The sequence below is a fragment of the Gouania willdenowi genome, chromosome 14, assembly GCF_900634775.1.
Source record: "Gouania willdenowi chromosome 14, fGouWil2.1, whole genome shotgun sequence".
NCBI classification, from domain to species: Eukaryota; Metazoa; Chordata; class Actinopteri; order Blenniiformes; family Gobiesocidae; genus Gouania; species Gouania willdenowi.
This window is the reverse complement of record NC_041057.1, coordinates 36,255,448-36,267,393: the sequence shown is the minus strand read 5'-3', so window position 1 is coordinate 36,267,393 and position 11,946 is coordinate 36,255,448. Positions and strand designations below refer to the sequence as shown.

At 37.5% G+C, this 11,946-nt stretch overlaps 1 protein-coding gene across 1 annotated transcript in view; it reads right to left on the bottom strand.

The window, feature by feature from the left end:
• Positions 1-1,963: 1,963 nt before the first annotated feature.
• Positions 1,964-11,946, bottom strand: part of robo3 (roundabout, axon guidance receptor, homolog 3 (Drosophila)) — a 123,407-nt gene continuing 113,424 nt past the window's right edge. Inside the window, 3 exon segments of the mRNA XM_028466180.1 lie at positions 1,964-2,547; positions 10,229-10,371; positions 11,098-11,271. Of these exon segments, the coding sequence (XP_028321981.1) occupies positions 2,536-2,547; positions 10,229-10,371; positions 11,098-11,271 (329 nt within the window). The 3' untranslated portion in view covers positions 1,964-2,535.

The window sequence follows — 11,946 nt, the reverse complement described above, 5'->3', positions numbered from 1 at the left end:
AACAGATGCAGGCGTAGACATTTACATTCCTTGTGTACTTTAGTCAATCTCCAAAAATAGAAAATACAAATGAAATAAAACACATGTAGTTACTATAAGTTAGCATTTCATGAACAGTACGAACACTTTTCTGACACTGAACTTGTTGCTTTTTCTCTCCTTAAGACAATAATATTCATCCAGTGAGTTTGTTCATATGTCAGTCACGGCGTGCTAGCAGCATGTAGCAGTTAGCACTGTTGGAGTGTCTGTGCTTGCTGCTACATGTTTTGCATTGAGGTGGTAGCGGAGGATGCACAGCTCCAGTGATAAGGCAACTAACTCCAGTCTAAATTCTTGGTTGTGTGAACGTCACTTTGGATGAAAACATCTGATGAATGAAGTTGTAGAATTGTAAGGAGGAGGAGACGCTGGGAACGGACCAAGAAACAGCTCAACGGTGTTTAGATCTTTCAGCTGGTTTGAGAACGTCATGGTAACTCAGCTGAACCATGTTGTGTATGATGTAGAAAAATACTGAAGGAAAATGTTTGGGAATCCAACAATTAGTTTATCCAGTTGACTTCAGGCCTTTAAATGTTTCACATCTCAGTCCATCATCAGATAGACAGGAACGTTTCTCAACATGAAGTGTATCATCTGTGATGAAGACGCAGAATAACACGAGTCAGACTCTGTTTAACTCAATAAAAACTCATCAGAGATAAACTAACTAACTGTCCTCATGTTTTATTCCTTCCTGTCCAAACAAATGTGAATCTAGAGACGTGTGACTGACATTGAATTCTAAATTAATGTAAATGACGCAACATCAAGAGACCTTCCTTCAAGCAACGCGACTCACGTGATTCCAGCGACTTAATCATGTGATCAGAAGTCGCTCAAAGTTGAACATTTTTAACTATTCATGCAACATTCAATCAGCCACGAGTTTCTCTTTACGTCACTGTAGAAACGTGGAGGAAAGAGTCGTAGTGGTTGTATGAGGCTACCTGTACGACACCCGTCATCCTTTTACCAGGACCGCAATAAAATAAAATACAGTTAAATATGGCATCGAGCTGCAGGTATTATGTTAAGGTTTCATTTATTCAAATAAACTTTTTTTGGGAAATTTACTTTGATCTTCTGACATGTTTGAAAGAGATCAAAGTGAATTTCAAAGTAAATTTCCTGAAATAAGTTTATCTGAATAAATGAAACCGTAACATATTATTTTTATAAGAAGACAAAATGAACTTGTATTTATAGACGCACCATTAGATCATTAACACTAAGCACATGTTTACAATTGATTTCTTTTGACGCTTTTCTTTCAAGCACCAAAGGTAAATAAAAAATAAAATAATCCTATTAATCAACAAAAGAATTCAAACCATACTGTACACGTTATGAATCCTTTATGGTGCTCTGTTTACTGCTGGATTCACACGTAACTAATCTTTGGTTTTTCTATTCTCTCATTGGCTACGTTTACATGAGAACTTTCATTCAGAATGAAAGTTAAATTCTCTTTAAAAAGAATAAAAATCACCTTGTAAACACCTAACTCCAAATGAAAAGGGCCATTCTGATTTAAACTTACTGTAAATCAGAAGTGACCAGTTTATTCTGATTTTAAAGTGAAAATCGTTCTTATTTTGTGGTTTTTTATGTTGTAGCCAAAAAAAAAGGTTTGTTTTGAGTTTTTTCTTCCTGTAGATGTGAATATGTCACGTTCTCCCCCCGTCCAATCAGAACGCTTCCCAACCCACAGATCTAAAGAGGAATTAAATAAAGGTGAATAATTCAGAATTACTATTTCTGTTTAAACACAAAGCAGAACACTTTAATTCAGGATAATTAATCCTGAATTAAAAAAACATCATGTAACTGTTTCTAAAAGTAAAAGAAAAGACGTGAGGTCAGCAAATGTATTTTATTTTACATTTACAAAACAACAAGAGTAAAAAAATCAGTCCACACACGTTTTCTACGTCAGAGTTTAAATCTGCAGCAGTCGCTCTGAGGGCGGGAAAGGGTTACAATCAATGTGTGTGTGTGTGTGTGTGTGTGTGTGTGTTGCAGAGGAAACAGTGGGACATTCAGAGCAGACCACGGGGGTCCGTAGGGAGAGGCCGCATTCACACACACACACGTTTTGGCGTTTTCACCAGCACACACACATTTGTGCTTCACAGTTCCTGTTGTGTGTGTGTGTGTAACAGTAGTTTGATGAGTCGAGATGATTTGACAAAAAGAAGAGTTGGCACATTGAAGAACAGATCTGTTTGTTTGTTTTGAACATATTTGTGTTTCAATCCTCATAAATACAATATATACGAGTGGGTGTGTCATTAAACAGACTCAGGTATTTACAAACCAAGGGAAGAGAGAGAGCGAATCATAGCAAACACTGATGGATGGAAGTCTGTTATTATCACACTGTAATGAGTTCCTGTAAAGCCATAAAACTAGAACATTCTCTTTGTGTGTGCACGTGATGAAGAAGTGCACGTGATGAGGAGCCATGGCGGCGTCAGAGGCTGTAGAGCTTTATCTGGTCTCCTGTGGAGACAAACACAGGTTAGATCTAGTCCCTGTTTGTCTGCAACGTTTTAAAATAAAGGCATGAATGAGTGAAAACACACATTTGAATTAAACTCATGTTGTAAATACAGTAAGTAAAAAGAAAAAGTGTTCAGTGCAGTGGTTCCAAACCCTTTTTGGATTTTCATATCATTAATTTCTGGGGACCACAAAAACATTTTTTTTTACTGCATTTTAATTGAACTAGATTTATATTTTACAAAGTGAAAACACGGACATACAGTTGTTTAATATTGTGTTGTGTTTTAATACAACAACCAAGAATAATTAAAACATTTCAAAAATCTATTTTAATTTAGCAGAAGTTTCAGGCAACTCCACATGGGGTCCTGACCCAAAGGTTGAAAAACGCTGAATAGAGTTAGATTTATTATCATTTCCAATCATCTCACGCCTGGAGTCAGACCAACAGTGACACTGTATTTATTTATTTCTCTCTAGAAACACTGGGTTAGGTCATATTAATGAAGTGTTTCTTCATTAAGGAGGGCTGGTGATGGTCACAATTATGCAATAAAATAAATGTATTTATTTCATTGCAATAACAAAACATGCATTGCTGTGTTAAAAGATTGAGCTTTGACTGCATGTGTAGACAAATAAATAAAAAGAGGACTTTCACTGTAAAATACTACCTCATTGGTCACGTTTGTGAACCTTCTGAGGATGAAGCTGCTTTAATGGACCTTCTCTGACATCAGCACAGACTGTGTTCACTCAGAGGATTACTGTTCCATAAACACGATTACATGATCAAAGCTACTTATTCTACATGTACATCAGCTGCATTTCCAAAGCTAATCCGTTAGCTTAGCTTTAAATTAGAAACCCAAGGAGAATGTAGGAAGTTAAAGTTTCCATCATATGGTCTAGACCAGTGGGCGTACACTGTACAACGTTCTTGAAGCCAAAATACGGCGCTTAGGGGCGTTTCCATCTTGCATATTTGACGTCATTTGGAGCCAGAGTCTGCACAGTAGGATCCGGGGGAGGAGCCCTGGTAACATGCCCCTCCCATTTAGCGTACTGCCCTGATGACTTACACAGCCCAGCTACGCCAAGAAACTTAAATATCAAAATTCTACCAAAGTCTTATTCATATCATAGAGTTTAGAACAAAACCACCATATATTTATCCTCTAATATCTAGTTTAATGGCATCTCAGCTTTACTTCACAACGTAACCGATGTTCACAAAGGTTCTATTCTCCCGTCTGGACTTAAGCGCTGTTTTGCGCGCCTGCAGTTACGCATTTCTCTCCTACATGTATTCTACGGTCCTACACATAAGTAGAGCAAAAGAGTCACAGTTAAAATATCTCTCCATCATCATCATCATCATCATCATCACCACTGTAAAGCGTGACACAGTTAGATGCTGGAGATATGAGGAAATAACGCGGCCGCAGAGCGTCCTGCTTTAATAATAATGCATCAGTTTTACATAGAGCTTTATCATAGACAGTCACTTTACAGAATTAAGGCATTATTCTTTCACTCCACACTTAGTGGTGGTAAGCTACTACTGTAGCCACAGCTGCCCTGGGGCAGACTGACGGAGGCGAGGCTGCCAAAGTGTGCCACCACCACCAACACACTACATTCATACTGGGCAATGTGGGAAAAGTGCCTTGCCCAAGGACACAATGACAGATACCACTGAGGTGACTGTCCACCACTGTGGCACCTGGAATTATCAGTGTTCTCCATCATCTACTGACCAGGACCAGACCTGCTTATCTTCAGAGATCTAACAGGATCATATGACAGGCTGGTATGGTCACAGAGAGATGTTTACAGTGAAACAGAATTATTAACTTCCATAATACACAGTTTTAAATATAAATAGTTTAAAGTGACCTGAGCTGAGCCTCATTAAAATATGTGTGGGAACAGTTTGTGTTCCATCCTCATCTGCATATGACAGCATGTTTCACTCTGTAGTGGATCAAACTGTGACTTTACGTTGGACATAAAATAGTTGAATCACTGTGACCAACGTGGACAGAAGTCTGTGTCTGTCACAGTTTTAATTAATCACACAGCAGCAGCTGAGTGATCACAGCTGCTGCTGCACGACACTCGAGTCTGTGTGGCTTCAAATGTAACTAAGTCCATATTTCTAGTGTAATATAATGTTTCACCTTATGGGGGCGCTGCACTTATTCCATAGTTAGAAGAACGTAAGAGGAAAAGGATTTACACACACCGGAGAATGCGCATGAAGCCAGATTTGAATGGGAACGCCCACATTTCAGGGAGGCTCCACCCATAGTGTGTAACTGTGATGATGACGTGCAGTGACTGACTGAAGTACAGGAGGAGAATAGCATACAGCCAGAAACAGCACCACTGTACAGCTTTTTAGACTTACACACGAGAGAATAGAACTCTAAAAGAGCTACGCAAGATCTGCGGCTGTCAATCATCATCATATATGACGTCAAATTCCGTTTTTCAACCTCAAATAACTTATTTAAAACAAAGTTGACAGAAAACAGAGCATTAGAACACAATGTAGAATGATAATAACTAATGATCACAGCAGAGTTTGGAAAAAATGATGTGACCCGTATTTTAACTTTACAGCTTGACCCACATCATCTGTTATCACTGAGGAGGCGGGGCTTATGACCTATACTGTAGTCAGTCAGCAGGGGGAGCTCTAACAATAAAAGCTTTATTCCATCGGGGAGATTGTCCCAGTCTTTGTTCTACACCTCATCACCTCCCATCTCCATGGCAACAGACAGAATAAAGCTCAGCATGGGTTAGAAACATTTACAGAACATGTGCAATGACATCAGTTTATTTTTATGTAATGAATTCATCACAATTACTGTGATAAAGTCCATCCCTACTGAAAATACATAGAAGAAGAAAGATTTCCATCCTCTTCAGGTCAACAGGAGATATGTTAATGAGCTGTTGTTTATAAAGGCAACAGCGCCACCTATGGAGGCGGAGTCAGACCGAGTTTTCTAAAGGTAAACTAAGCTAAATAAAGGTGATGAAATAATCAGCTGTTTTTAAACATTCATCCTGGGTCTCTGTAATAAAACACAGGAAGTCGTTAGAAGTCTGAACGTTCCCACACGCTGACCTTCAGGGTCAAAGGTCAGGAGATAAGTAGGACTTTACAGCAGAGGACCAAAGACTTTCATCTTCATGGATGGTGTGAAAAGGGTCGGTGAGGGAGGGGGCGGAGTCTGTCTGACTTCTCCACAGGGGGTGTGGCCAAACAAGGAGCCACTGTGTGTGTGTCACTTATACAAGACGCTTTGCTACGCTTTGGTGTCAGATGTGTGTGTGTGTGTGTGTGTTTACTGCCACGCCTCAATGCTGTGACTGTGTAACTCATCAACTAGTGATGAGACTAAAAACTTGTGTCTTTTATACAATATTTACAATAACTGATCTATAATCTATGCCAGGTTTACACTTTGTGTAGTTTTAATGTAACAACTAGTAAATTATAATTGTAATCACATAATTGATAATGAATTACAATTATGGTGTAATTACAATTGTAATTTTAAAAATCTGTTGCTGTGGTAATCATAATTAAATTGTGACCGAGTTCAGATAATTGACTTTGTAATTGTAATTGTCATGAAAATTGTATAAAAATTGTTAATTATAATTAAACACTAAAGTGGTGTACCATGTAACAGTTATATGTACAGTTACAATTATTAAAATATGTTTCAAGTTTTCCCACATTTTACCATTTAAAAAATTATTAAAACCAATAGTTTCATTGATTATGAAGCCTAACGAGGTAATCAATAGATAGGACATAAATTAGATGATAGATATTAGTTTCTAGTTTGTTTTACAACTGATTAATGACCTGTTAGCATTAGAGATGCTAACAGAAAGCTAACACAAGAGGAAGGTTAATTTTTATTAGGTTATTTATTTCAGGCTCAGTAATTGTCATTAATTGTAATTGAACTTTAGTAATTGAGAACATAATTGTAATTGAATTTCTGAGGACAGAAAATAATTGTAATTTAATTGTAATTGGAAAAAATACTGGTCACTGAAATTGAATTGTAACTGAACAGTAATTATAAGGTAATTGTAACTAATTAACTCGTGACTTTTTAAAAGAAACAGAATCGTTTCAGAGATAATTTTCAGTCTTTTTGACACTTTATTAAAACTGCTGCTAATAAAACACGGCGGAGGTTCCATCATGTGGTGAAGCTTCACTACAATCACTGGAAGTTATGAATAAAAAACTCATTTAATCTGAGCAGCACCAAAACCTGTAAACTACAAACTAAACATAGTGACGACATCTGTTTAGTTTATTTATGGTTCAGAGACGTATAAAGATTTCACTGCATAATATTTAATAAAACCTGCATCATCAGCCAATGTTTGCATGAATATTATGATGGGAATATAAATCTTATACAGGAATATAAAAGAACTACAACAGATATTTTGACACTTTTAATATCAGGATAAATTAAAGAAAAATCTAAATAAGTTAGTTTTTATGCATTTAAACCTTTTTGAAATAAAGGAAATGCAGTTGGACAGAATATCTTGGTGTTACATCATTGACCCTTTTGCAAATTAAAGAAAAATATTGTAACATTAAATATAAAACGTACACATGAAAACCAGAAACAATTAACGCACGACTGTGAATAATTTAAAGGTTTTTTGTCTCCATTGCTTTAATTTGTTAAGAATTTGCTTTTAATACAAGACATGTCCAAGTTAGCTAACTAGCAACAATTAGCATTTCCATGAAAAACCATGTGAGAGTGTTAAGATGTGCTAAAGATTGTGGGGGGATCCACTAGGGGGCGCCACTAGAGTGAACTAATGTCCAGAAAATCTAAAAACAAAGATACAGAGGCTAACGCTAAATGTTAGCTATAAAGTGTGTCCTATTTATGTGGAGGAGGATCAGGGACTGAGAGAGGTGGGCGGAGTTTATGGCTCCGTCTGTGGCGCTAACGTGTGACCATTGACGGCTCTGCCTGAGTCTGCAAACGTTTGCTTTGACTGAGAGTGAATCTACAGAGTCACTAAGCAGATACCTGTGAGTAACACTTCCACACTTGGACATTACTGTCATTATTATTAATAATAATGATACGAGTACAATATAAACAGAGAGCTGCTCTATCCTGCTGTAATGTGCACAGACTGCTGCGCCTCAGCAGCTGAATGTAAAAGAGTTTGTGTTCACATGTATTCTGCATTTCTCTCATATTGACACTGGATTTTTTCTAAACCTGAGTTACATTCTTTGTACTCTTTATTTTAATGGATTAACTTAGTTTTTCTTTTAAATAAGTGATATTTTAGTAATAACAGACTATTATGATTGTTTATGGTTCTCACACACATTTTCCAGTGTTTTTGTTTGTGAAAATGCAATAATTACACAATTCACCTTAATAAATGTAACAATATCTGTGCATAACTTAAATATTTTGTGTGCTGTTTACTAATTCACACGATGCGAATAGTTGTGACTAATTACAATCAGATTTGCAATAAATTAATTTAAAACATTTCTATTTCTAACTGAGAATCACATTACTGCTGATTTTAAATATTTTCACTGATGATTTTAATGTTTTTAAACTGATGAATGTTTTATGTTGCTCTTTTTAAATCATGCCTTGAATATGAAATGTTCTATACAAATAAATGAGCTTTGCCTCATGGATCCAATAGCTTCATTGAACCACAGGTATTTAGAAGTAAATATGACACTTTTTAAAGTCACTCTGCAAAGCAAAGCAGAAGCTCTGGTTTCCAGTGTTTTATCAGGACAAACATTGCAGAGCAGTGATGGAGAAAAGACGGACGGACAGAACGAGCAGCTACAAACTCTGACCTTAATCCCACTGAAAATCTCTGGAGATGTGAAATCTGCCACTGCAGAAAAAACAGTTTTAATCCTAAAGGAGATGAAAAGCTTCACAGAAACTGTCCTAGAGGAGGAACAATCATCAGAGACTTTTAAAAGTTCTACTGAGGACAAGAAAGAGGCTGATAGAGGACATAATGTTTATGATTTAACTAGAAAAGTACAGTATGTGTTCTCTAACCCAGGGGTTCTCAACCTTGGGGTCACGTGACACTGGGAGGGCGTCTCCAGATGCCTTCAAGAAACTAAGAATATTTTTTAAACAATTTGAGCTCATTTTTGCTTATTTTTACCATTTTTCTGCAACTAAACCAAACTCACCTATTTTCATCACTTTTTCTTCCCATATTTTTAATCCTTTAATTAATTTTTGCTACATTTCTCCCATTTCTGACATGTTATAAACACTTTCTACCACTTTTACACCTAATGTCACATATATTGACCTATTATTGTCACTTTTGACCTCTTTTCATCAGATTTCATAATTATTTTCACCAAATTAAACACATTTACCATTTGTCATGACCATTATTTACCAGTTTAAACTAATTGTTCCTTCTTTTTAAATTACATGACCCCTAACCTTACTTAAGCCAATATTAACACTTTGAACCCTTTTTACCACTTTTTCTGTCTGTTTTTATCCACTTTAATTTGCAACTTTTAACCAATTTCTGTGGTTTTTAAAATCTCATTTCACCTCCTTTTCCACCATTTTTATTCACTTTGAACCATTTTATTAGTGATTAAAACCATGATTTCCATCTTTAAGATGACTATAATAATAATAATAAACGTTCCTGGATAACAGTGGATATTATTCAGATGAATAAATAAATGTGGTTATCACAGGTTCATAGAACAATGGACCATCATTTTACTGACTTTATGGATGGACCCCAAAAATCTCTCCTTTATTCCCCCTTATAGATGGTCCTGTCTCCACATGACTGTTCTTCAATGTTCATGTCTGTGTTCAACCACCTTCAGCTACAGTGGGGGTCCCTGCTCTATGGGACCTTTATTTTGGAGGGTCCCTGCTCTATTGGACCTTTATTTTGGAGGGTCCCCACTCTCTGGGACCTTTATTTTGGAGGGTCCCTGCTCTATTGGACCTTTATTTTGGAGGGTCCCCACTCTCTGGGACCTTTATTTTGGAGGGTCCCCACTCTCTGGGACCTTTATTTTGGAGGGTCCCTGCTCTATTGGACCTTTATTTTGGAGGGTCCCCACTCTCTGGGACCTTTATTTTGGAGGGTCCCTGCTCTATTGGACCTTTATTTTGGAGGGTCCCCACTCTCTGGGACCTTTATTTTGGAGGGTCCCTGCTCTATTGGACCTTTATTTTGGAGGGTCCCCGCTCTCTGGGACCTTTATTTTGTGGGTCTGGGGCAGTAAAGGTTGAGGACCACTGGTATCACTGCTAACCAGGTGTGTTCTGTGTCTGACTGTGGTTTTATAAATAGATTAGTGTCTCATTGTGTTCCTACGTCAAAGTCGTTGTAAGCGTTGGAATCTCAGCGGTGGTGGGGGGTGTGTTTATAAATCTGTTTCCACAGCGTGCATGCTGAACATGATGTGTTTTATGAAGCCTGAGTAACGACGATGATGATGATGATGATGAAGCAAAGATCATCCTTTGTTCTCGTGTTCATGAATATGTGAAAGCATCACTTATTTCCCATCAGAGCTGCAAAGTGCTCGCTCTCCTTCTACTGCTGGTGTTCTTACCTCTGCGTGTTTCCGAGCTGAGTGGGCCCCCCGGGACCCAGTGGAGCCTCTGGAGGAGTAGCTTCCTGTGGTGGAGCAGTTACTGGTAATTTGACTCCTGGAGACGTAGCCTGTGTTCCCACCGTACGCCAACATGTCTTCATCTGGGATGGAACAGAGTGAAGGAGATCAGAACACGTGTCAAACTTAAGGCTCGGGGGCCAAATGTGGCCCTTTCAATCAACCACAGGAAAAAGTTAAAATGACAGAAAACATGAATCATTGCATAAATTACCAAATATTTCAGGTTTTATGAGTCAGTAACAAACATCTTAAAACCAAAGAACATAATGTACAAACAACACAACATCATTATATAGAACAGAACAACAACTACGACAGATGCAAAAAGGCAACGTAATGTTGTGGCTGCAAATACCTTCTCATTGCTTCTGGATGATTGTACATGGTTTACATTTATTTATTTAGATAATAGAGCCTTGCTAACATTAAACTTATATTTTAAGTTATAAGTTAGGGTTTCTAACTTTCTCACCTCCCATGCATTCTTGGTGTTTCTGTTTATATATTCTCTTGTTTTTATGCTGCTCCTATCTTCTCTCTCTTGCCCTAAATATTAATATTTAATTAAGAGATGACATGTATAGTGATTGTAAATGGTGTGTTTAATGTTTATTATAGCTTTTTAAATTATAATAATTATTATTTTTCATCCAGCAGATGGCGCCCTAGGCGGCCGCCTGGGTTGCCTGGTGGGAAGACCGGCCCTGTCCTCAGATCACCACATAGTCACATTTAGATGTTCCTGCTCTACACGTTAGCCTGTTCTTAGCTAACTGTGATGTCACAGTAAGTGTTGTGTGTCTCACTGTCTGTGAGTCGCTGTCCCGATCCTTTCCTCTGGTGGCTGTTGCTGCTGTACTCGTTCCTCTCCAGACTAGACAAAGCGCTGTTAGCGGCGCTGTTAGCGGCGCTGCTGCTGCATGTTGGAGAATCCTGCAGACGATCGTCCTCTGGTGGAGGTTCTGGTGGTGGAGGAAGATCTGATACAAGGTTCAGGAGAAGAAGGAAAAGTTCACCCTGTGAGTGAGACGCTAATGTGGTCATGTGAGACAATTACAGCTGGATTATTCCATGTCATTTCAACAAATGGTATTTTTAACAATAGTTCAGTGATTATTCAATATTCACACTGTAAATGTTTAGTTTGATCTGATTAATACTTTTTGAGATATGGATAATGTACTGAGGGGGGTGTGTCCTCATGTTCATCTTCCAGTATATCAGTAACTCCATCACATATAAAGGTAAATATGGTATAGTAATAAGCTCCTCCTACAGAAATAGATCTGCTATACATCATATCTGGTGGACATGTCAGCTCCTCTAAATAGTCAGTGTGTGTTTGGGTCTGGAACATGTTTGGGTCTTCAGTAAACTACTTAGCATATGTCTCAGCTCCCTGTAATGTGATCAGCTTAGAGCTATGAACATAGACTGTTCACATCACTAATGATTAGTCACAGATATACATTGGTTCTAGACTCACACACTCTGGAAATATGAACATATGCTTTATTACTATTTTCATTGGTTCATAACTACATGTGTGAATGTAAATACAAATCTGATCTGTTTTAATTTATAATATAAATGTTCAATTCAATTCAATGCCTTTATTGTCATTATACAAAGTATAATACGTCCCAATACAATTA